A 26,321-nucleotide genomic window follows, 5' to 3' on the forward strand; every position below is an offset into this window, starting at 1 on the left:
GCATCTGCGTCTGTGCCTGTGTCCCTGTCTCTCTCTCTCTCTCTCTCTCTCTCTCTCTCTCACACACACACACACACACACACACACACACACACACTCAATCTATAAATGCATTATGTCTCCACTAATGCTTGACTCGCCCCTTTGTGCGCAACTTGAATCAAACCATCAGACCCGGCAAGCCCCCCACCCCGCGCTGGATCCTGAAGCTCCTCCTCCTTTGTTCTCCAGGCTCCAGTTCTCAGGTTTCCAGCCAAGACTGGTCGACTAGCAGGTCAGATTGGCTGCGGTAAGAAGAGGAGCAGAGGCTTCACCAAATCACAAATCTAGGATTTTCATTTTACTTGGTCTCCTCCCTGGAATCCTGGCAACAGGTGTGTGTAGTTGCCCTTCGAGGAACCCTAGCCTGGGGTTGCTATGGAGATAGGACGCTGCAACTTGCAGAGCCGCTGGGACCCAGGAATCGCTCAGCAGACCTCAACAAGGTAACTGCCCTGCGTTGCCTCTTTCCATATCTGCACGCCCCCTTCATCCACAACGTCGTTTTTTCTCGACTCCTTCCATGGAAGACTTGACGTCCCCAAAGGAAGAAAAGGCAGACCAAGAAGTGGGGGAAGTAGGGCGGCCATGGGAAGAAATAACAGTAGCTTCTTCCCAAGATCCGGAGTCTGGTTTATCTGAGCCCCTGGAGTCGGAGCAGGGGCCAGAAAGAGGACCCCAACCCAGAAGCAGCCCTCCTCGGAGCCCACAGTCTAGAACCAGCACTCCTCTGGATGACCTCACAGGACCAGACGCATCATCTGCACCTTCCCCTCCTCAGGAGGCCCCTTCCCCTCCTTCTATCCTGACTCTGGCCAGACAGGAGCTTGGCACACCTTGGCAGTCGGACAAAACCCCTGATGTGGATCCCAAAGCTGAGACACCTCGCTCCCCCCATTTGGAACAATCATCTGATAAAGGAGAATCGACTGCTCCTCAAACGTGCCAATCAGAAGGAAACATCTTTCAACAGTCTCAGCAAACCGGACATCACCTGTATGGCCCAGAAGATGTGAGTGAGAACAACTCTAAACAAAAAGAGCTGAGATTTAACATCTTTCAGGAGGAAGACTCAAACAGTAACTATGATCTGGATTGTGCTGAGCCTGGGGTTTCAGAAGTGGCCCCCAGCCTGCTTGAGATTGCCATTCAGAGTGCTAAGGCTTACCTACTGAAGACCAGTAGCAAGTCTGGCTTAAATTTGTAAGTCTTAAAGGGAAAAACGAGGGAGGAGGAGGAAAAGAAAAAGGGGAGTGTATCTTTGTGTGAAAGAGTATGAATAGAAATATATTTGAAAAGTCTGCATTTGTAGGAGAGAGTGACTTAGTAACTCTTTGCAACACAGAACTCAAAACAGATCTTTGATGGGGATTCCTTTAACTTCTTTAAAGACCCTTTGCACACAGAAAAAAAACCTAGGGATATGGAACCTTGGGTTTAAAATAGATCATGAAAATAGTGAAGTCCAAGCATTTCTCCTAGATGCTTATAAAAAGTAATTGTCTACCAGTGATAGGGAGTGCATGGCATCCTGGTGCTTGTCTGGCTTGGTTTTGAGTTCCCTGCCCCACCAGGCCAGTGAGGGGGTGAGTCACTATCTCAGTTACTCAGAATTGTCTTGATTTGAGCACTGATTGTTCTGCATCCTGAGAAACCCCTTAGTCTAGGGCAAACTAGGAGAATTGGTCACAATAATTTTAAGGTCTGAAGAATTTTTTCAAGTTAATATTTAATGTGAAAAATCTTCCACAAAACCCAAGACTAACAATTCAAAAGATTTTTTCTAAAATACTGTTTTAAGCTACAGTTTATTTACTAAGCTTCAAGGATGTGAAGTAGTGGATTCTACTTGAATTTCTCATATAAACTTATGGTCATAATTCTCTGGGTTAAATAACAAGTATGAATTTACAAATAGTGTTACAAACAGTGTTAAAATTCCAGAAAAACTCATTATAAATACTTGAGAGTTCACTAACAATTTAAAACTGAACACAAAACATCGAAATGGAAAAATTTATTTTACTGAATTATTTTGTAACTGACATTACTTAAATATCTAAATTTTATTTTCAAATGCTAAGTCTCTGAGGTCATAAATTGACATCTCTTATAATATTCACTATTATCTTCTAAGTACGGTAGAGCCTGCATTTAAAAACTGCTCAGTAACAGATGACTTAAATTCTCTCTTATCTGCAGATTTTATTTGACAGCCATGAAAAATATTTTTTGTTGTGATTAAAACAGTCTTTTACTAAAACACAATATCTGATATTGGTTTTTCTCTGTTGAATAAAAAGCCTACAAAAAGAATTGCTTCCTCCTTTCTGTCATTCTATTAAGTTATTAATTATATTATTATATATTATAATAATATATAATTATATATTAATTATAGCTTCCAAATTGAAAAAGCTATAATTGTGAATTAAAATCTAATAAACATATTTTATAATTTGACAGAAAGGCATTTTCAGGTTTGGACTTCTTAAGACACACTGATACAATATCTTGTCTGAAGAACTATAAATAAATCAAATGTAAACATATTAAAACTGGAAAAATAAAATGAAGATTTGGATGTAGAGTCCTCAATTTAATGGCAATTTAATGGCATTTATGGCCTCTTTTGGAGCAAATCAAGAACTCTAGTTGCTGTAATATGTTTTTTAAATAAGTTAAATATTCATATCAAATAAGGAAGATTCTAGGGTAGGATCTTTGTGGCAGATGAAGTTACTGTGTTTATCCACTTAAAATTTCTGAAGGCTTTGAGTTGTTGAAATTTCCTAGAAACCAATTAATTGAGTCTGCATGTAATACTTCTTCAAAGCCTTTTTGACATGGATGTTACCTGGAATCTTCTCTTTTCGGGTAGATATGATCATCTTTCTGATATGCTCACGAAGGTCTTAGATGAGCGTCCTGAAAATGCTGTGGACATCATTGAAAGTATCAGCCAGGATGTGAAGATGGCACATTTTAGGAAAAAATTAGATACACTACAAAATGAGAATGAGATGCTTCCAACATATGAAATAGCAGAGAAGCAAAAGGCTCTTTTTCTTCAGGGAAATTTGGAGGGAGCCGACCAAGAACTGGAAGATGAAATAGTGAGTCATGGCTATAAATTTGAATAGTGCAATCTTCGGGTTTTGAGATGAGTGCGTATGGCTTGAAATTCATATTGACTGCCTTCTATAGTTTCCTGAATAGTATTTGCAATCTCATTTCACACCATTCATTTCTTTATTTGGAGTTTCTTATTTTTTCACATTCTGTTTTAATATTACATAGGCTTAGTTTTTATATTGGTGGGATTGAGCTCCTTGTTATAAGAGAAAATGATTCCTTCATCTTTCATATTCTCCAAAGTACCTGGTATAGATATAGGTCTAAAGCTGTTTCTTACTAAATATCTGTTGAATGAGTGAATTAACGTCAGATAGTTAAAAGTTGGGCTTTAAAACAAGTTGCCTATTTTCCCCATTAATTTACTAGAATAATTAGGAGTACCTCTAATGTTTTTGCGTTATTTTCCAAGGCAACGGAATTCCTCATAGTATGCATATTACATCAATGGGACATAATACAACAAGAGAGGGATAAAATATTTATTTTAATAGCTATAGACAATGTGTTTTGAAAATATTTACAGAGAAAGCTGGTGTCAAAGATAAAAAAGCTATCATTAAAGAATAAAATTATTGTACCACAGAAATTTTTGCTCCAGATATTTTAAAAATAGCATCAAGTATTCTGTTTCTTGAATGCCCATATGGTTATAATTTATGCTACTGAGTAACTTATACTATATATCTACTGAGCTTCCATTATAGTACCACTAGATTCCTTAAAATCTGCCTATATGCTTGCAATGTTGATGTTTGGTGTAAGGTATTTTCAGAAGGGTGGAGAGTTCAGTCAAGAAAAAGATAGGAGGGTAAGGTGCTCCGCAACCTTTGTGACACAGTGGAATACAGAGTACTCAGAAGAAACAGGTCTAAGGTGTCAAGGAGTTGACATCAGCTGAAACTTTTCTGAAAGTATCTTACTTCAAACATGTGGTTAGATAGCCACACACACAGAGATGACGAGTCTGGGGGCAATCAGCATGTGGGGATCAAACAGATAGGCAGACACTCTCATGGAGGACTTTATCAAAGAGAAATCAGACTCTAGTATAAAGAATAGGGCATTGGGCCCTCCACTGGTACAGTATTAAATGGTAGAGATCTGCATCCTAAAACTAGGACTGAGAACACAAATGAGGTGTTTTGGTCCTGGAACTTGAGCCCCTTAATCAGGTTTCATAAATTCTTCTTATTGAGGAGTAGCTTTGGTTTTAGAGCCAAGAAGAGCTGAGCCATCAGATGAAGATTAAAAGTTCTACCTCAGGCAGTAGGAAGATGCAGGAACAGGAAGACACATAGGTCTTGGAAGCATTGAAATATGAGCTATGTGACCAACTCTGTCTCAGACTTAAGATGGAGAGTGTTCATGTTTCTATTCCTGTCTTTGACCACATGAGAATTCCTGTTCCTAGTTTTCAGCTTTCATTTATTTGTTAACCCAGTAATTCACAAGCACTGTGACCACCCACTGCATGCCAGCTACACGTGAGAAAGACATACATGTGAAATGATACACACATAAAAAAGACTGCCCAACTTAAGTCAGGACAGTCTAGTGAAAGAAGCAGAAAAGGCTGTAACACTATTTGATCAGTGCAAAAATAGAGATAGCTTTGTTTGGTGGGAAAAAATGTGAACTTTGGAGTTACATCTGAATTAGAATCGTAGCTCAATCCCTTAACTTACTGTGTGACTATGAGTGAGTGATGAAACTTTCCAAGCCTCAGGGATAATCACATGTCAACAACTCAAGGGGTAGAGTACTATATATGATAGGTTTGGCACATACTGGGAATTTAATGAATGGTTATATTGTTTTTACAAGCCATTAAACAGAATGGAGCGACTAACTCCATTAATTCCCACTACCGGGAATTGGGCAAGGCTTTGTACTGGAGGTGATATTTCATTTGGGTCGTGAAGGATAAGTAGAGGTTCATGAGACAAAGACTATATAAGGAATAAATTCTGAGCAAAAGGAGCAATAAAAAGTCAGGAGACATTATGTAATGTTTGAGAAAGTGAAGCCTGGGATTGAGGAAGTGATAGAAACAAAGCAAACAGGTGCTTAAAGCCAGACTGTTCTTGTGCACTGATAAGAAATTTCTTCTGTATGATGGAAGGTCAATAGAAGCTTTTAATAGCAATAAAAGTCAATAGCATGATCTTACTTTTGGTTTAGAAAGGTAACTCTGGAAATAATGTGGAGGAGAATGAAAGAAGAAAGATTAGAACAGGGCAAGGAGAGCATGGGAAGCCTTCTGTGACAGGATAAGGAGTCAGGATGGAGACTAGTATGGAAGAAATGAGCTAAAGAGGAAGGGATAATGGGCATAGCTTTTTAGGTGGTAAAATCAGTAGGACTCTAATTAAATATGAAAGTGTAGAGAGTGAGAAGAAATAGGGTGATGGAATTACTTTGGGAACCTGAGTGAAAGGTGATATTATTGGCAAAGATAGGGTATATAGTAAAAAGAGAAGATTTTGAGAGAAATATGAATGCAATCTTAATTGGAGGTATATGTAGACTATTCAACTGAAATTTCTCATGACTAGAAACACAGGTGTAGAACATGGGAGAAAAGTCAGAGTGAGAGAGCTAGATTTTGAACAACAATATAACATTTGAAGTGTGTGGAAGCAATCTTCCAAGCATAAAGTACTGAATGATGACTGAAATTTGAGGACATGAATATTTAGGGCTCAATAAAGGAAAAGGAGCCAATTAGAGACTAAGAAGAAATAGTTTAAAAGGACAGTATAGGATGAAGAGTGATAGCCACTGTGGAAAACAGTAGGGAAGTTCCTCTAAAAATTAAATATAGGGGCAGCCCTGGTGGCCCAGTGGTTTAGTGCCGCGTTCGGCCCAGGGTGTGATCCTGGAGACCTGGGATCGAGTCCCACGTTGGGCTCCCTGCATGAAGTCTGATTCTCCCTCTGCCTGTGTCTCTGCCTCTGTGTGTGTGTGTGTGTGCGCGCGCGCGTGCGTGTGTGTGTCTGTCATGAATAAATAAAATAAAATAAATAAATAAATTAAAATTAAAATTAAATATAGGAATACCATATGATCCAATAATTTCACTACCAAATATTTACCAAAAGAAAACAAAAACACTGATTTGAAAAGATGTATGCACCCCTATCTTTATTGCAGGACATTGTTTACAATATTTCAAGATATGGAAGCCACCTAAATGTCCACTGAAAGACAAAGGGATAAGGATAATGAATTATTTCACAATCATAAAAAAGGATGAACTTGTGATAGCATGGATGGACGTAGAATGTATAATGCTAAGTGAAATAAGTCAGACTGAGAAAGACAAATACCATATAATTTTACTCATATATGGAATCTAAAAAGACACAAGTTTATAAACAAACAAAAAGCAGAATCAGTCCTGTAAAAACAGAGAAGAAACTGATGTTTGCCAGAGGAGAGAGGGGCAGAGGGATGGGAAAAATGGGTGATAGGGATTGGGAGATACAGGCTTCCAGTTTTGAAATGAATGTCACAGAAATAAAAGATGTAGCATAGGGAATACAGTCAATGATATTGTAATAGTATCGTGCCCTTGTGGTGAGCACTGTATGTGTATAATCTTGTCTAATCACTATGAATACACCCGAAACTAGTGCAATGTTGTGTGCCCACTACACTCAAATAAAAAAAAAAAAAGAAAAAGAAAAAAAGGTGAAGGGTGCAACAGATGCCAAACATGTAAGTGATGAAGGTTGTAAAAAAGTCATTGTGCTTATTTTGACACCAAAAGTATAACATAAACAAGGGCAGAACACTTGTAAGAATTAGCAAAGTGCTTTCAATTTCTCCATCTTCAAGGTCTACAATTTGTCTTCGTTTATTTAAAACTTGCACATGATCCCTATCTTACTTAAAGTTATTTTCTACTTTCTCACAGATGTTTTCTTAAGACTCCACTTGAGGCTTTGCTTTTTCATTTCTATTTCCTTTATAATATCATTTTTTATTTTCTTCCTTATGTTAAACCCCAAAGTATTTATTATAAGTAGGGGCAAATACCTGACTAAATTATGTTTTCAAGGGCAGTCACATCTGAGCACTTGTTTTCTATCTTTTTATTATTTATCCTATATATTCCCCTATATAGAGGGCCATATTGATTTTTATTTACCTTATCTATGATCAGATGTACACAATAAATACTGCTTTCTTAGAAAAACAGTGGTAATTTATACAAACAGATATAAACTTTGTCTAAATGTAGGTAGGGAGGTAGATTATATTTTGTTATTTCAGGATAGGAAAGGGACCACCTAAGTATTTTTTTTTTATGAAAAGAGGATGTTGAATTTTTATTATTTCTAGTAGCTATTCAATTATCCTTAAGACACACACATACAATGAGGCAACTCTCATATTGGTGAGTATAAGACACAACAGTAGAAGTTAGATCTGTAAGTAACGAGAGAAAAATTGGAATACAGGAATGATCAGAGTTTGCTCTAAGCCTTACAAGGAATGTTGAAGACGTGATGGAAGGAGGAAAGTAGAGCTCATAGCAAGATGTGGATAAAGGAAAAAGGAAGCAAGCAGTTCCCTTAGAGATAGAGCATTAACCACCGCGTTTGTATCCCCAGGCAGAAAACTCTCTCCCAAACCTAATGGAGTCAGCCTTTTATTTTGAACAAGCTGGAGTTGGCTTGGGCACAGATGAGACTTATCGCATATTTCTCGCCCTCAAGCAGCTTACTGACACCCACCCAATCCAAAGATGCCGCTTCTGGGGCAAGATCTTGGGTCTGGAAATGAATTACCTGGTGGCTGAAGTAGAATTCCGGGAGGGCGAGGATGAAGAGGACATAGAAGACGAAGATGTCCCTGAAGAGAGGGACGATGGAGACAGTGGAGCTGATGAAGACGACGAAGATGAATTACCCAGGGCGTTTTACAAGACCCCACAGGCTACCCCGAAAGAAGAAAGCAGAACAGGGGCCAACAAGTATGTGTATTTTGTTTGCAACGAACCGGGCCGACCATGGGTGAAGTTACCATCGGTGACACCTGCACAAATAGTCACTGCAAGAAAAATCAAGAAGTTTTTCACTGGGCGTTTAGATGCTCCCATTGTGAGCTACCCGCCTTTTCCAGGCAATGAGAGCAATTATTTACGAGCACAAATTGCCAGAATTTCAGCAGGGACCCATGTCAGCCCTCTGGGATTCTATCAGTTTGGCGAAGAGGAAGGAGAGGAGGAGGAGGAGGTGGAAGGCAGGCGAGACAGCTTTGAAGAAAACCCCGATTTTGAAGGCATCCAAGTGATTGATCTCGTGGAATCTCTATCCAATTGGGTTCATCATGTGCAACACATTCTCTCTCAGGTAGGGGTTTTGCAATTCTCTATCAGCCAATCAGCAAATTTTTATTAAAGTCTCTCTACAATGCACAAATATATACAAAACAATGTTCTCCAGACCCTAGACAAAGAAACCATTGAAAAATCAAATAAAAGCAGAGTAGTACAAAATTGCCGAGTAGTCTAGATCTGGGATCTTCGAGTTTTTATTTCCAAACAGAAATAAAATAAATATGTCTAGGGGGATTTTGACAAGTTATGTAAGGATTTAGGTTAATTATTAATTAATTATATTTTAATTATAATTTATGATTTAATTATAGTTTTTATTAATTATATTATATTTTATATGTCAAATATAGATAGGTGCATTAGTTTGGGGAGCAGTTCTTTTTATTTTATAATACATGGAGCTTTTATACCAAGAAAAATAAAATATAACAAACATGAAAATAATCAGTGCTATCTGGCAGTTATTTGGCACCTCTTCTCCCAGGTGCTCTTTTTTTTTTTTTTTTTAAGATTTTATTTATTTATTCATGAGAGACACAGAGAGGGAGGCAGAGACATAGGTAGAGGGAGAAGCAGGCTCCATCCAGGGAGCCCGATGCGGGACTCGACCCTGGGACCACAACCTGAGCCAGAGGCAGACGCTCAACCTCTGAGCCACCCAGGCATCCCCTCCCAGGTGCTCTTTTTTTTTTTTTAATTTTTATTTACTTATGATAGTCACAGAGAGAGAGAGAGAGAGAGAGAGAGAGAGAGAGGCGGAGACATAGGCAGAGAGAGAAGCAGGCTCCATGCACCAGGAGCCCGATATGGGATTCGATCCCGGGTCTCCAGGATCGCGCCCTGGGCCAAAGGCAGGCGCTAAACCGCTGCGCCACCCAGGGATCCCCCAGGTGCTCTTAATAGCACTTTATATATATTATCTCATGTAAGTCTCATAACTGTATGAGAGACTAATACTATCCTCATTTTACAGATGAGAAAATCAAGACAGAGAGTTTAGAAAATGTGAAAAAGGGATTATAGGTAATAGGCAACAGGGTCACCTGTGAATGGACAGAATGGATCCAGCATCCATCCTCTTAATCATCCTGCTGTACTGTCTCATCTGTAGGTAGAAAATCATTGCATCTGATCTATGGAAGAGGTACTCTTATATGTCTCTGGATAAGAGTCACTTAAATGAGAAATAACCCCAAACCTCCTTACCTAACTTTATTATTGCATTAAAAAATTCGTTGTTGCTAATAATAGCACCTTATCATTTTCACATAAATTATTTATTACACATCAGTAAAGTACATATTTTTCTCACTAAGATTTTGCTGATTTTAAGCAGTTGGCAAATTTGTGAAATAAATTATAGCATTTTTTGCTTGAAATATGCTAGATCAAAAACCTAGCACCAGGGATGTTGAATGAATAAATGATTGATTAAATTCCCACATAGTAGGACCTTCTGCAGATAACTGCTTTAATCTGAATAAATATTTCAATATTTTAAGGTCTTCATTAGACGACTAAATGTTGCAACACTCATTCCCAGGGTCGCTGTAATTGGTTTAACCCCATACAAAAGAGTGAGGAGGAGGAAGAGGAGGAGGATGAAGAAAAAGAAGAAAAAGGAGAAGAGCCTGACTATATAGAACAGGAAGTGGGGCCTCCTCTTTTGACACCGATCTCTGAAGATTTAGGTAATTTTACACAAACTACATAATATGCTGTGTGTATTATATACACTATACAGATGTTATGTATATATAATATAGTATACACTATATAATATATATACACCATATTATATACACTATATAATATATATATACACTATAGTGTATTTTTCATGTATACATAATATACTGTGGATATTATAGAGTAAATACATGGGAGTTGGAAACCAATAAAAAGTGAACAGGAACCTAAATTTCATCCACTTTCCCCTTCACGTGCCTTGGCATAGCGGAGATTAGAGACTATAGCTGGCCCCACCACCAACTTCCTCAGACAGAGGGTGATGAGTGGTACAGGGAAGAAATGTAAATTGGCTGAAGCTCTTACTTGGAAATGCTGACAGTTGTCTTGTGTTTCATTCTTGTCTTGCATTCTGCAGCCAAGACCTATGGCCATAAATACCCAACATAGTTACAGTAAAATATTAGATGAGATACTGTGGCTTTTTAAATCTACCCTTGTCCTTCTATTCTTGTTTCTACCTGGAGCATCTTTGCTTATAACCCTTGTTCTCCTTCATAATAATAATTTGATCTTTTACTTGGTCATTAGATAATTTTTCTAAAACTTTTCTCTGTTGCACAGATGGACACACACCTGCACACATACATGCATATAAATAATTGAATTTTGTTGTTCCACAATGTTCATAAATTATCCTTTGACTTTATGTTAAGTTGCTGATGCTTACTTTTTCTTTGTGTGTCAAGTATGAGTTTTAAGATTTCTAAAAACTTTCTGTTATACAACAGATCCTTGTCTGTTTAGAAGTTACGCTTTTGAATTTCTCTTTGGTTTACAGAAATCCAGAATATACCACCTTGGACAACACGGCTGTCCTCAAATCTCATTCCTCAATATGCTATTGCAGTCCTTAGATCCAACCTTTGGCCTGGAGCATATGCCTTTTCCAATGGCAAGTAAGTATCTGACAGCTTACAAAGCCATTATTAAGACTATTTAAATGCTAGAAATTATAGTTATCGCTGGAATGTTATGTTCCAGTTTTTTTTTTTTTTTTCTTTTTCTTCTCCCTTACCTGCTTCCCCAAGTAAAGTACAAGCCTGGGCAAAGGAGTTAGAGCAACCCCAGAGTGACAGATAAGGCTGCCCTGGGTGGTTGTTCAGGGTAGCCATTCACAATAACCTTAGGGTGAGATCTCAGACCAGGATGGGAGGGAAAAAAGGGCATGGGGCAGTCTATCCAGATAGTTGGTAGAGATGTGGATTCCTAGGAAGGTCCAGGCCATGAGCCAGATGTCATGTTCAGCACTCGTACTTACATCTTCCTCATCAGCTCTTATCACAACTTTGGGAAGAGAGGCCCCTCATTTCATAGCTTAGGGAATTGGCTGAGATAAAGAGGGAGCAAGAGGCTGGAGGCAGATGAAGTCCCTGGACTCCATAGTGGGTAGTGTCACTGCCTGGGATAAAATTCTCCCTGTTGCCAAGATGACCACTCCCAGGGAATCTACACCACCACAATCTGTTAAGCTATTTTCTAAACTGGAATGAATTTCTCAGTGGTATCTGTTTCTGGAGCCAAGTCTGGTGCCAGGAATGCTCATGAAGGAGGAAAGGGGGTGTGACTTGTTTTAACTCATCTTGGCATGTCAAGAGTGTGTGCTGTAAGATTCATTCAAATAACATCTCCATTACACAGTAAAGCATCAGATTTAGAATACAAGAGTAATTCAGACTTCTGTCCTAATATGGTTTTTATTCTGATTGAGTAAAAGACTTACTCATTTTCTAGCATTAATGGAGGTAGTTCTGTGCAGTGTTTAGTCTAAGGCTCACATAATTTTTATTGGGTATCCTGATAAAAAATAATTCAAAGTATGTATTATTTAAGCTATCACTTCCAAGAGAATTAGGATCAAGAGAATACTCACTGTCCTTTTCTCCCTCACCCAGAACATACACTTCCATTTGTCTTATGCTTCCATTTCTCATCTAAGAACCCAGTTGTCAGAAGCTCAGCTAAGCTGGAGAGAGAGGGGGGCTGCCAGATGTCAGAGATGCTGTTAAAGCAACAGGTTAAATGAGTTAAGATTTTGATCATTTACCATGATGATATAAGCAAGAGAAAACCCTGACTACTCTTGTCCTATTTTCCTTCATGGAATGACACAACGATGGGAGGTCAGTGGGTCAGTGTAGATGTGGGGGCCATCTCACTGAGGAGTCCCCAGATAATAGGCTGCTGCAGTTTTACGGTCTCGGGAGCTCAGGAAGCCAGTGGAGGGTGGGTGGAAAGGCTAGAGGTGAAAAAGTATGGAGTACTGAGTCAGAGGACGGAGCAGTGTCTCTAAGGTACCCGCCCTTCCCCAACCCCATAAGGAAGCCTTGGCAGAAGCACCTGAAGACCTCTGCTGAAGGCCTTAGATAAGACCTAGAATGAAGGCACCCATGCTAAGAACTCAACTATGGGGAGAACATGACAGGCCCGATGGGTCAGACTACCACTTTCCTTAGAGACTGTGGTGCAGTCTTGCTGGGCATCAAGTCTGGCATGGAAACAGCAGTTTTCCTGTGAGGCCTGCCAGGTGGCACCTGACAATTGCACAGTTGGGCCTAAAAAAAAATCACACACAGGTTTGTAACCAATAGCAAGCATCCTCTGTCATACCAACAATTTACTAGGTTGGCAACTTTTTAATTATTCCTAACTCTACAGAGGATTAGTAACTTTTTTTTTAAACTTATTGGTTTTGTTTTTCTGAAAATAGTAACAATTAAAGGTTGTGGTCCAGGTGTAGGGTACATTTTGAGGAGGGTCTGGCCAGCCTCTTAACCAGCTTAAGCAGTTTGCATCAGTCATTTCCTGTGGTAGAAGAATCACTGAGGGCGATTTCATCCCTAGCACTTAAAATGTATTGTTTTAAAATTACGGGAATATGATGGTCTAAGAGAGAGTGATCAGCTTTTACAGAAGGATCAACTTTCTTACTGAAAAACTGTATAATGATTATCTACTTTCTCTTCAAACTTTATAGAAAGTTTGAAAATGTCTACATAGGCTGGGGTCATAAATATAGTCCAGACAACTATACACCTCCAGCTCTACCCCCAGTTTGTCAAGAATACCCCAGCGGAGCAGAAATTACAGAAATGGATGATCCTAGTGTGGAGGAAGAGCAGGCTTTCAGAGCCGCTCAAGAAGCAGCTGCTCTTCCTGCTGAGGAAATGGAAGAAACTGAGGAAGATGAAGATGAGGAAGATGATTAGGACCAAGAATAAAATCAGCCCAGTCTTGTGTGAGACTGGTACACATACACCACATGTGGAACCAGTTTTACATATATAATATGTAGTAACAGTTACGTAAAAATTGGCAACTCTTCATGTGCAAAATGTCATTGCTTGAAAATGTCATTTGGAATTTTGTATGTGCGACTATTAATATGTACTTATAAAGAGATGCTTGATGGGTTTTCCAGAGGCTTAAATGACATATTCTTATATCACTGTTATGATGATTACAGCTAGTAGAATGTGTATTCTTAAAAAAAAAGTCTTAGGTTTATTTTCTAATATGGAAACATGGAAAGATGTAATCCACAAAATCTTGGGGACTTTAATATTTGTTGGTGGGTATTGAGGCCAAAAATATTGATAATCCCTGAATTAGAGCATGTGTTTTTAACTAGCCTGTGATACTGTATGTGAATATTGTGTTTGAGTTTGTATGGGGAGGGTTGTTTTTTGTCTTGTTTTGTTTTGTTGGGGAGAGGATTTATAATTTTATCACCTGCTCAAAGATGGGAACACTCAAAACTTTTACTTGTTAACTTCTTAAAAAGGTTGTCAGTCTGACTCCTTTTCCTTACAGAAATTGGTTTGATCTGACTGGGGGAAAATGATCTGCACAGAGATGGCTGGCTGGAATATCCAGGCTTCAGATTACTACTTTTCTACTCCTATTTATCTAAAAATGAGTTTATTATTTCCATTCACTAAAAAAGTATTTTTGAGTCCTTTATGTGCCAGGCACTCTGAGACTACTGCTAAAAAGTAGCAATTGCTCCTGAAGTCTTTGAGCTTCCATTCAAGGAAGGGAATATGAAAAGAGGAATTGAAAATTAGAATAGATTGCGACTTAGCAGGTATTGTAATATAAATGTCACAGGGTACCACAGAACAGTGCTTCTCAAATTCTGTGAAGTACCAATTTTAAAAAAAATTAAAGATTTGAGAGAGAGAGTACACAAACAGGGGGAGGGGCAGAGGGAGAAACAGACTCCCTGATAAGCAAGAAGCAAGATGCACAGCTCACGCTTAACTGACCGAGCCACCCAGGAACCCCTAAAAATAAAAATTCTAACCCAATGCCATTATTTTTGTAAAATAAAGTATCACAGCAATTTTAAATTCTGAAATTATCTTGTCACAGACTGGCAGTTCTCAGATCACTGATCTATCTACACTTTGAAAAACACTGCTATCAAACATTTAGAAGGTGCATTTAATCTGGACTTGGGACTTGAGCCTCGCAGAAAGCACTTCTAAGAGGTGGAGAACTAAGGGGAGAAGGGTACTAGGCAGTAACCACGGTTTTTTGGCAAAGGACTTTAGGCTGGAAGGAGCAGAATTTTAAGAGTGGTGAGGAATGAGCCTGGAGAGGTAAGCAGGGCCCAGATTGTGTGGAATGTCTTGACTTTATCGAGGAGCAATGAAGAAGACTCAACAAGGAAGTCACAAAATCACATCTGTATTTCAGAACATTAGGCTTCCATGTGGAAGACTGACCGAAAGAGGATCAAGACAGGGAGACCAGTTAGATGATCCCATTATCTAGATAAAAGGTAATGATGGCATGAAATGGGATAAAGTAGAAATCTGGCTGGCTGCCTGAGGGATAGAATATTAGAAAGGATGATTCCAGAATTTTCCAATTGGCAGTATTATTCATTCTTGGAGTGCACCTTTTACTATTTGATGGAGTAGCTAATATTTATAAAACCTTATTCAAGTATGTTCTTCCTCTTTTTCATGGTGCTGCTTGTTGTTGTATTATATCCATTTCCTTATCTACCCTGATTTCCTTTTGAGAAACTGCCTCTGTCCCCTGGCATAGTCTCATGCCAATCAGATGTGCCCTTTCTAGAAACTGAATTTTGAGCAGAGACATTTGACCTCAGCTCCTAATCTGATTGTTCTGCTATAAATCGGATCACATGCTGGCCTCTAGATTTGTCTTTGTCCCAGCACTATTTCCTAGTTACCTGGTATTCTCTAAGCTTCTGATAGTCTTTCAATGAACTCCCTTCTGCTCAAATTGGCCAAAGTAGGATTCCTGCTTACAACCTTACTTGACACATCTAACATGAATCTGAAAGTTTCTTTCCTATAGGCCATGTTAAACACAAGGTTCTAATTCACAGTTGTATGGGTAAGAGTATAAATATTTAACAAAAGTAAATCCCTCTTTTTAGAGTTATACCTGTTAAGTATTAAGGTAATTTCTAAGTGATAAAGAGGGAATTTCATTATATATGTTTTGTAATGAAAGAAAGCATAATGCTCAAGTGCTAAGAGCTTGGAAGGGAGATAGCCTGGGTTCAAACTCTGGACTACAATCATTTTCTTGGGCAAATTACAAACCTGGCAGAGCTTCAGCTTCCTTACAGGACTAACAGAATTGGTCTCACAGAATTATTTTAAAGATTACATTAATTAATACATGGGAAGTACTAAGAATACCTAACACAAGGACCCAATAAATATTACATATGACTATCATACAAAACCAGTTTCTAACACATAATTCTAAGAGGAAATACAGAACTCATAATGCAAACAAAACAGTTTATTGAAATAGTTTCTAAACAGTGAGGTACTCGAGGTATGATATGGATGTTTCAGAAATTATAAGTTGAGTATTTAGAGAATTCAGATTCGTAAGCACTATGAGGGAGTTTATAGTATCTGAATTTGGAAAAGAAAGTAAAATCCCATGATCACTGAAATGCTTAATTCTTCAAGGAATCTTCTCAGCTGTGAAGACTTGAGAAGCTTGTCTCCTGGCCTTGAAAAGGAATTTTAAAAAACTGTTAATTTTAAGCAAGAAGTCCATTATTTAGAATATATATTAATTATCTAACATAAAAAATAAAATCTGGACTTTTTTTAAGATAATAAAAATTCCTTAAGAAAAATTACAACTTCAAACTTAGGAAATTAGGAATAAACGTTTTTTCTTTTTAAGTAGGCTCCACACTCAGCGTGGAGCCCAACATGGGGCTTGAACTCAGGATCCTGAGATCAAGACTTGAGCTGAGATCAAGTTGGATGCTTAGCTAACTGAGCCAGCCAGGTGCTCTAGTAATAAAGATTTTTAAAACCAACCCAAAAAAAGGAAATTAAACAAAATACCAGGTAAAGAGAAAAGAGTAAAAAGAAAATTCACCGTTTTAAGGAATAATGAGTCAAAAATAAAAATGATGGCTCACAGTCAGAGAGACACGTATAAACAGAGGGTTGTGAGCAGAGAATCTTTAAGAAAATTATCTCCTTCATTATGGCTTTAAATGTCACTTTAAAAGACTTTTAAGCATTTGTTCTATTTTTACAACTTGAGTTATGAATCAAGGCATATTATACCAAGCCAGTTTAAAACGAAGTTAAATCAAGAGTACAAGGATTACAAAATGGAAAACAGAATGCAGTGCTTCTTTGTAGAATTTAACTAAAATATGTCAATGTATGAAAAGAATTGAGGAAAATGGCTATTAAGTAGGTATGTATGCATTACTTAATTGAATTGCATTAGGAGATATTTGCCAACATAAATTCTTTCACTTAACCAAGTGCTCCAACATCTGTAACAGTTTGGAATTATTACTCAAAATATAGTTATGGCAGAAATGCATTATGGTAATTATAGGACAGCTGCCAGGATAAAAACAATTGTTTGAAACCTGTTTCCTTTCCTTGAGTAAGAGCTGCATGATTATTAAAATATTATAATTAAACTCCAAATATGAAGAATATAAAATGCAGTTACAAATATCTACACTTTGGGATACTTTAAAATACCAAATATGTTCTGAAATTCCTACAATTAAAATTATAGTTATCACTTAGGAGGAAAAACACATTTTAAAATGAGCTATAAATAAACCACCACTCTGAAATAAAAAGTAAAGTCATTAATGAGCCCTTAGTTGAAGCTGCAGATGTCTATCTGGTGATACACAGATCAATCAGTACGGCAGTATTTGCTGAATTCCTACAGGGTAGACAGCACTGTTAAAAATGGCAGAATAACTATAAGACACAGTGATTTAAAACAAAAAGGAAGAAACAAAAACGTAGGCTTGAAAGCGGTATGTAAAAATAATGTTAACTGATTTTCATCTTTCAAAATATAGTATCCTATCTTTTCAATAATAAAAGTGAATTGTTCACATATAAGCTTAATTAACGAATATGAAACAAGAGATTGTATCCTCCCAGAAGCAGCCACATAGGGCAGAACTCTGGATGTAAACTGACTGAATTGGAATCCTGCCTCTTGTTACTTAGCTGCTGTGTGACTTCAGAAATGTAACAACTCTTCTGAGCCTAGACATCCTCATCTGTAAAATGGGAATAATAGAGCCTACTCTATAGGGCAATTGTGTAATTACATTAGTTAATATCTGTGTAAAAATGCTTAGCGTGGTGCCTAGTGCAAAGCAAGCATTACAAAGTAATACTTTATTAGTATTACAATTATAATCATATTATTTCTTTTCCACCTAGCAGTATTGTACATAATGAGCCAAGTTCTAATTCTTTTAAAGAAGTTAAAGACACAGCTACTCTCTATGACTCAAAAAAAAAAAAAGAAGAAAAGAAAAGAAAAGGACAAGCTACTATTCTAACAACATCTCAGTTCCCACAATCAGAAAGTTAACATAACACCGAACTAAAATGTTCAGCTAGGTTCCATGATAATATTTAACCTCACTTATGCTCTCATAAGTTACCTGTATACTGATGAACAAGCATCTTGGCATTTTATAACAATTAAAATTAACCTCTGACAAAACAAAAAACAGACTCTTAACTACAGAGAACAAACAGATGGCCACCAGAGGGGAGGTGGGTGGAGGGTGGGCGAAATAGGTACAGAGGATTAAGATACACTTAATTGGTAATGTACAGAACTGCTGAATCACTATATTATATCCCTGAAACCAGTATAATATTGTATGTTAACACTAGAATTAAAATAAAAAAATATTTTTTTAAAGTCTAAATAAATAAATAGATAGATAAATAAATAAATAAATAAATAAATAAATAAATAAAATTAATCTCTTTATGTAGCCAAAGATATGACAGGGTGAAAAAAATGAATGCAATTTTGGCATGTAATTCACTCCAAGGAAACCTTTAAGATTTAATTAAACTGAAGAACCTCTGAAATAATATTTGCCTTTATATCCCAAGTTGTGAGGCTGAAAAGATTACTCTAATTCTCTCTCATTTAAAGCAATTTTAGTGTTTCCACCTGTAATCCTGTTATTCTTCATAAATGCTCCTCTCTAGGCCTCTGTCTCTCTTCTCCTTAGGGGAAAACAAATCCATGTGGAATACTCAAATAGGCACTTATTTTTTTTCCTTTTAAGATTCTGGGAACTGTGCATTTTGTAGACTTGATATGCCACTACATACATAGATAGCTTCAGTTTATACTAAGTGGAGGGTTTTCAACCTCTAGAAATTCTTCTGTAACATACCAGTCATCACTTAGCTGTACGGGATAAAGAGGCAACTGTATTGAAGTTAAATTCTAGAACTGTGTATATATCCAGTAAACCCAAGTGCATAACACAGAGCCTCAATAATCACAAGAATCACATTTAATAAACCATAATTGTTAAGACCAATATGCATTAGGAGTCCTCGGATTAAGTTAGGTCTTTTTACCATATATGTTGCCATTTTTCATTATGTGCCTGGTATTAAAAATTAATTTTAATTTAATTTAAAAAATTAAATATTTTTTTGAAGCTCTGAGTCAAGTTAGGTAGCACCTGAAATTTAAAGATGTCCACTCCAGAAATTAAATGATAGAAAACCAAAATATCTTTGCCAACTGAAAAATACAGAATGAGATAAAAAGGGATAACACTGATGATCTTAACTAAAAATTTTAAACCCGTAAGTTCAATTTGTTCAAGCTTCACACAAGAAAATACGTAAGTACTTACAATTTTCTCCTCAGAAGAAAGAACACCCTCTACTGCCACTATCTGGTACTGCTTATGTTTTAAATTTCCCACAAATTTCCGAAGTTGTTTGAGATTGCTAGCCTCTGTATCTTGCTTTAATAGTTTCTGCATTTCCCGAGAAGGACATCCAGGATCAAATATTAGTAAACATAATGTTCGATTTTTTCTCTCTTCAATTCCAACAACTGTTCGACTATGACCTATCAAAAAACAAAACAAAACAAAACATACCCAGCTGTATATATGTGTATGTCCTGTCTATTGCTATACATATAGATATGTTACTAAATACATACACATACATTATATACTCTCTGTATGCAGTGTGTGCACATGTGTCTTTGGAATATAAATAGTCCTTCTAACCAGTCTTTCATTCTAAACACAAAATAGTTTTAATTCTATTTCCTAACCTTTACTTTTCATTTTTTGAAACCTTTAGTTTCAGTTTTTTTTTCTTAAAGGCTTCGTTACAAAAAATTATGTCTACTGTGGCATATATTTTAGTTTTTCTTTCCTAATCCCTTGATCCTTCTTAATCAAATCATCTCACATGAAAGCATTTGAAAATTACCACAAAACAGAAACTCTCATGAATCCAAAAGGTTAACAAAAGTAAATTAATATATACTAGAATTTCAACAGGGAGGGCTCAACATTTACAGCTTGTATTGCTAAGTAACAAAATTCCCTACACTTACTTCTTCTACTCCTATTGATTCAAATCATCTGTTCAACAAAATGTATCAAGTATCCATGTGCCAGGCACTATTCCAGGCAGTTAGCTGTAAAGAAGCAAACAGAACAAACATTCCTGCCTTCGTGGAGTTTTTACTCTAAAAGGAAGGAATACCCTATAAACAAGGTAAATAGGTAAGCATATGTTACGTTAGATACAAAAAAAAATAAAGCAGGGAAGAGAGAGAAGATGCCAGTGTTGAGGGCTGTTAACAAGGTGGAATTTTAAAGAAGGTGATCAGGGAAAGCCTCACTGAAGTGACATACATGAAGACCTATAAAAAGGAAGGGAGGAGGGATCCCTGGGTGGCGCAGCGGTTTGGCGCCTGCCTTTGGCCCAGGGCGCGATCCTGGAGACCCGGGATCGAATCCCACATCGGGCTCCCGGTGCATGGAGCCTGCTTCTCCCTCTGCCTGTGTCTCTGCCTCTCTCTCTCTCTGTGACTATCATAAATAAATAAAAATTAAAAAATATATAAAAAAAAAAAAAAAGGAAGGGAGGAATAAGAAAGGAAGAGTGAACCCAGGGGCCCTGAATGAATGAGGCACAGCATCCTTCATTACCTAGGAAGCTACCATAATGACAATGTAGCTCTGAAAATCAGACTAATGTCACAATACTCCCCTCTTCCCTTGTATCTGAATCTTAATCTATCCTAAAGCAAAAGCCAATTAGTTGTCCTATAAAAGTATTATCTTATAAGCTATACTTCCTATCTATGAGTTATACCAACCTTGATGCTGAAGATAGATAGGAGGTTTAGATGTACACACTACTTTTGGATTCCCTTCTCTCTCTGAAGAATAATAGTTCAATATCCATTCAAATAAGCGAGGATGGGTACCCAAAGGACCAGTTGACTTATGAAAATCAACAATGTGGCATCTATAAAAAATTTGACAAAATGGATTATTTGGAGATTATTTTTTAAAACATTTTCGTCAATGGAGTTATCAAATACAAAAAAAATTTAATTTAGAACTAATTTTATCCCAGGAGTATTTTCCTAAGAAGAAAATACATATAAATTTCATTATATATCAGGAAAAGTATCATTTTAAGAAAAAATGATTATTTAAATAACTTTATAATAAGGTTGATGGCTGATTTCAAAGTTACAAACATTTTCCGACATATAGAATCTCCATGAATAGTAAATGAGGACCATACTTGGTTTTTAAAAGTCACCTACATGTAATCTGAGACACAAATTTCATTCTAAACTCTCTAAACCTGGGCAGCCCCGGTGGCTTAGTGGTTTAGCACTGCCTTCAGCCCAGGGCGTGATTCTGGAGACCCAGGATTGAGTCCCACGTCGGGCTCCCTGCATGGGGCCTGCTTCTTCCTCTGCTGTGTCTCTGCCTCTCCCTCTCTCTTTGTCTCTAATAAATAAATAAAATCTTTAAAAAATAAATAAAATCTCTAAACCTGATGATCAATTAGAAGCTGACTTCTAATTTTAATTCCACAACAGCCATTCATATCCACTAAAAATATCCTGAGTATTTTTCCTGTTGGGCTCTTATATTCCAATAATAGACAAGAAAATACCTGTAAAGATGTTAGAAAAACTCTGTATATATTCCTATCTATACATCTACCCATCCCCTATTTGGCACTAGACCACAGTGGTGTTCCTTCTTCAAGAGAAGTCAACCTTGAATAAACAAAATTATTTTAACCAGAAGCACTACTGACACTTCTCAGTAACTATTTTTAAAAGGTTGGGTATAAGTAAGGCGTGTCTGGGTGGCTCAGTGAAGTGTTCAACTCTTGATTTCTGTTCAGGGTCTCAGGGTTCTGAGATCGAGCTCCACATCAGGCTCTGAGATGAGCATGGAGTCTGCTTGAGATTCTCTTTCTCCCTCTGCCTTTCCCCCAGCTTGTGCTTAGTCACTCTTTCTCTCTCTCTCACATAAATAAAATCTTAAAAAAATAAATAAAAGGTTGGGTTATAAGCAAAATTAATTAAGAGCTTTACTGTCACTTTAAAGTACAGCACAGATACCCTTTCCTTGTCTCTCTGGACAATAAAATCTCCAAATACACCAAAATTGCAATGGTTGCTATCCTTAGCCTCAGCAAGTGTATTGTTGATAACTACCAAATGATTACTAAGTTTTAAACACTGAACTTTTGATTAAATTTTTAAAAAGTAGGTATACTGCTTTTAGGTTAAAAATTGATGACATGTTTAGATTTAGAATTTGAATAATATCCTAGAGAAAGGAAGACATTTAAACAAATAGTAAACAAATTCAGAGTATAGTATTAAAGTGGCTTTACTAAAAAACTAAACTATTTCAGGCACCAAGAAAAAAGCTGGACATATCAGGTATTCTAGATATTTTCCTTTCCTTAAACATTATTTGAAAACTCAGTACATAGTATAATATGTAGTCTTAAAGTGTCAACAGACTGGCAAGAAGAAAAAGAGAAAAAATAAATTTAGAGGGCATTAAAATAGTACTTTCAATATAAATAATTCAATATACTTATTAAAGTCTTTGTCTTTTATAGATTTATTATATATGACTGATGAATCCCTGAACTCTACCTTTGAAACTAATAATACACTATATGTTAATTGAATTTAAATTTTAAAAACTTAAAAAAAAATAATAGTGTATTGCATATTTGAAGGCTGCTCAGAAGGTAAATCTTAAAAGTTCCCATAAGAAAAGATTTTGTAACTATGTACAGTGATGGATGTTAACTGGACATTGTGGTGGTCATTTCATAATATACACAAATATCAAATCATTACACTGTACACCTGAAACTAATATAATGTTATATATCAACTGTGCCTCAATTTAAAAAATGTTTGAATAGAGACACCTGGGTGGCTCAGCAGTTGAGTGTCTGCCTTCGGCTCAGGCCGTGATTCCGGGGTCTGGGATCTAGTCCCACATTGGGCTCCCTGCGGGGAGCCTGCTTCTCCCTCTGCCTATGTCTCTGCCTCTCTCTGTGTGACTCTCATGAATAAATAAAAAAAAACATTTAAAAAAAATGTTTAAATAAATTTTTATTTATTTTGAGAAAGCACGAGTTTTTCTATTTAAAGTTCTATTTAAAGTTTTTCTATTGCTGTTTAAAAGTTAAAAAATATTTTTACCTCTGAAACCAATCAATTAATATTAATAGGGTAGGAACAATGTAAAACAAGCATAAAGGAAAATACAGAGCCATGAAGCTTAAAGGCAAACTTTCAATTAAAGATGACAAACATCGGGATCCCTGGGTGGCGCAGCGGTTTGGCGCCTGCCTTTGGCCTAGGGCACGATCCTGGAGACCCAGGATCGATTCCCACGTCGGGCTCCCGGTGCATGGAGCCTGCTTCTCTCTGCCTGTGTCTCTGCCTCTCTTTCTCTCTCTGTGACTTTCATAAATAAATAAAAATTAAAAAAAAATATTAAAAAAAAAAAAAGATGACAAACATCTATCTCTATTCCCTCTTGAAAGCCCAACAACATAGTACTGAAGGAGAAAATAATTCAGATAGTAAAGACAAAAGAATGGAGACAGACAAAAGAAAAGGAAATATAAAAGCAAATGCAAAAAAATAGACAACTGTCTTAAAATCCCAGAGAGGCTGGAAGCTTAGAGGCACTAGGTATTGGGGAGACTATACAATATGAAACAAATTGAAAGCTTCCACAAGGAAGGCAAATCACTGGTTAACTATTCCCTCCATCAATGTAGGAGCTTAGGCAGGAAAGTGGAGAACTCTTCTTTGAATGGTCCTTTACTGAAATTTGAGAGTTCCTCAAATAGCAAGCTTCCACTTAAAACTGTAAATGAAGCCTGCTCATCTTCAAGCTCCATAAAATCTTACAGGACCCTCTGATCAACTTTTTAGTGCCTCATCTTCACTCTAGGAATGGACTAAGGATTTACAAAAGTTAGAAGAAAGCTTTCAAAAAGCAAAGGACTAAAATAAACAGACATGAAAACTAATTAACATGGAAGAAACCCACAAAATCCAAGGAATAGAAAGAAAATAAATGCTGGGGAAAAATTTGCCACCATAACAGACTATTGATGCTATGAAATTACTCCTTAAAATTAACATGATTGCTAAGATACAAATTTCAATAGAGTAATTGGGAGCTGAGAAAGTCTACATAGTAAAACAAAAGCAAAGGTAAACAAAAAAAAAGAAACGTGACCAATAAACTTAAAAAGTGAAAGGAGTTAGGTGGCCAACTACCAGAAATTCCAAAAAAAAATAAAGAAAAGGGAAGGATCATAATTATCAAACAACAGCTAACCTCTGAGCTCTTACTATATTGTAGTCACAGTTCTAAGCACCTTATTATTTAATATTACTCTAACTCTGTGAAGCAGTTAGTACTTACATGTTCTTTTTATCAATAATGGAACTAAGCTATAGACAAATTAAGTCATACAGCCAATAAGCAGGAAAGCTAGAATCAATTGTAGGCAGTCTGACTCCAAAGTCCAAGCTCTTCACCCCTATCCCGAGATCTTTAAACTCACAATTCCAGATTCAAAAGGAAAAACAAATGCCCAATATAATGAATTAAAGCCCCACATTCATGGTAGAACTTCTTAACAGCAGAACTAAGAGTTGATGCAAAAAACTTTCAGAGAAAATAAATAGGTTATATATAAAAGGAATGAAAATCAGATGACATTTTACGTTCTCAATAGGAACATTGATTGCTAGAAGTCAACAGAGTAAAAACTTAATTTGATCTGAATATGATTTTGAATTTAGAATAATATAGCCACCCAAACTATCAGTTTATCATTAGACACCTTTCCTTAGGGAGCTAATGAAAGATGTGTTTAAGCAGAAGAGTAGTCCAAAAAAGATAAAGACATGGAATCCAGAAAAAATTCCAGGCTCCGCTTCAAGGAAACCATGATGGAATGCTACATGATTAGCTTTGAAGGGGATCCAGGAGACTAGCGAGCACAAAAACAATAGAGGGCTCAAGGAAGAAGTGTCCAGGAATAGGAGTGCCTCAGATTACAAAGTGGAGTGTGTAAAAATGTATGAGACCATGATACAGTCAAATAGTAATAGGGAAAAGAAAAGACAATTCTTAACTCAAGGAAAATTTTTAAAAGGTTTTCAGGAAAGGAAATAAAATCAGCAATGAATGATATTATTATAGTCATGATGTAAACTCTGACTTAAATAAAAAAATGAGATTTAATCAAATTATAAGGACTGAGGGTGAACACAGGTAGGAAATGTGAGGGAAATTCAAGAGATGATGTCTAAAACTGATAAACAAAAAACAAAACGTAAAAAGCCCTGAGAGAAAAAGCATATTATTCAGAAACAACTGAAGTAACTAACAGCTGCCTCTGAGAAATCAGACTTGAGAATAGAGAAGAACATGAGCTAGGGACTGAATTATTGATTTTTAGTATAAGCCTTTCAGTATCTCTTAAATTTTATTTTTTAAATGTCTCTTTGATTAAAGAAAAAACAACAAAGAAAACCTCCCAGATACGACAATAACCTTAACTTGGGTTTTGTGGTACATACTTTACCCGTAGGGAGGTCAGGAGTGTATATACTTCACATGCTCCGATCCAGGCCTTTGTTCCCTGCAACCTGTTATTAAGTTGAGAGGCACCCTGTGGATCAAAACCTTCCTTCCATGCATCTTCAATCATAGACTGAATTTTTGGAATGCAAGGAATTGACATACCTAAAATTATACAAGCAAACACATTACATGACAATTACTAAAGTACTAAATAGTATTAGTTAGTAGTACACCATGTGCTCTAGAGGACCTATAACACGGTTTTTAAGATCATTACTCTTGACATTTTCTATTGTATCATTTTCTCTTCTTCCAACCAGAATTCAGGTTTTAATGTAATTATCCACCAAAACACTTCTTCGTTACAGCTATTAATTGTATGTACTATATATGAATTCATTCCATATTATATGTACAGGTGATCCTTGAACAATGTAAGGGTTAGGAGCACTGACCCCTGACACAGTCAGAAATCTGCATACGTTTTGCTCCCCCAAAACTTTCTTAAAGATTTTATTTATTTACTTATTAGAGAGAGGGAGAAAAACATTGAGATATCACAAGCAGGGAAAA

At 36.7% G+C, this 26,321-nt stretch overlaps 2 protein-coding genes across 7 annotated transcripts in view; one reads left to right on the top strand and one right to left on the bottom strand.

Moving 5' to 3' along the window:
- The first annotated feature begins 125 nt into the window (after positions 1-125).
- Positions 126-17,580, top strand: RSPH4A (radial spoke head component 4A). Of its 2 annotated transcripts, XM_025422821.3 has the most exons (6): positions 126-1,242; positions 2,921-3,155; positions 7,797-8,537; positions 10,068-10,215; positions 11,055-11,172; positions 13,251-17,580. In XM_025422821.3, exons 1-6 carry the CDS (start codon positions 563-565, stop codon positions 13,480-13,482), a joined length of 2,154 nt encoding a protein of 717 aa, XP_025278606.1. In that variant the 5' UTR covers positions 126-562; the 3' UTR covers positions 13,483-17,580. The 2 variants fall into 2 exon arrangements, with proteins under 2 accessions (XP_025278606.1, XP_025278607.1); XM_025422822.3 differs by lacking the exon at positions 10,068-10,215 and having other exon boundaries at positions 13,251-13,405.
- Positions 2,539-26,321, bottom strand: part of ZUP1 (zinc finger containing ubiquitin peptidase 1) — a 41,852-nt gene continuing 18,069 nt past the window's right edge. For 4 of the 5 annotated variants that reach the window (XM_035710423.2, XM_025422823.3, XM_035710408.2 and 1 more), the window contains 4 exons: positions 25,745-25,910; positions 20,951-21,102; positions 19,458-19,678; positions 16,046-16,282 (listed from right to left, as the gene is read on the bottom strand). In XM_035710423.2, the coding sequence (XP_035566316.1) occupies positions 16,235-16,282; positions 19,458-19,678; positions 20,951-21,102; positions 25,745-25,910 (587 nt within the window). In that variant the 3' untranslated portion in view covers positions 16,046-16,234. Of the gene's footprint in view, positions 2,977-16,045; positions 16,283-19,457; positions 19,679-20,950; positions 21,103-25,744; positions 25,911-26,321 lie in introns of those variants that run through there. The other variant, XM_049114705.1, reaches the window with a different exon arrangement.

This window comes from Canis lupus, chromosome 1, assembly GCF_003254725.2.
Source record: "Canis lupus dingo isolate Sandy chromosome 1, ASM325472v2, whole genome shotgun sequence".
NCBI lineage: Eukaryota > Metazoa > Chordata > Mammalia > Carnivora > Canidae > Canis > Canis lupus.

Bases quoted from the DNA above. Each gene is read 5' to 3' on its own strand.
- RSPH4A (XM_025422821.3), top strand. From the start codon at position 563: ATGGAAGACTTGACGTCCCCAAAGGAAGAAAAGGCAGACCAAGAAGTG. The intron at 8,538-10,067 runs GTAGGGGTTTTG...ACTCATTCCCAG, and splicing joins TGCAACACATTCTCTCTCAG to GGTCGCTGTAATTGGTTTAA. The intron at 10,216-11,054 runs GTAATTTTACAC...TTTGGTTTACAG, and splicing joins ACCGATCTCTGAAGATTTAG to AAATCCAGAATATACCACCT.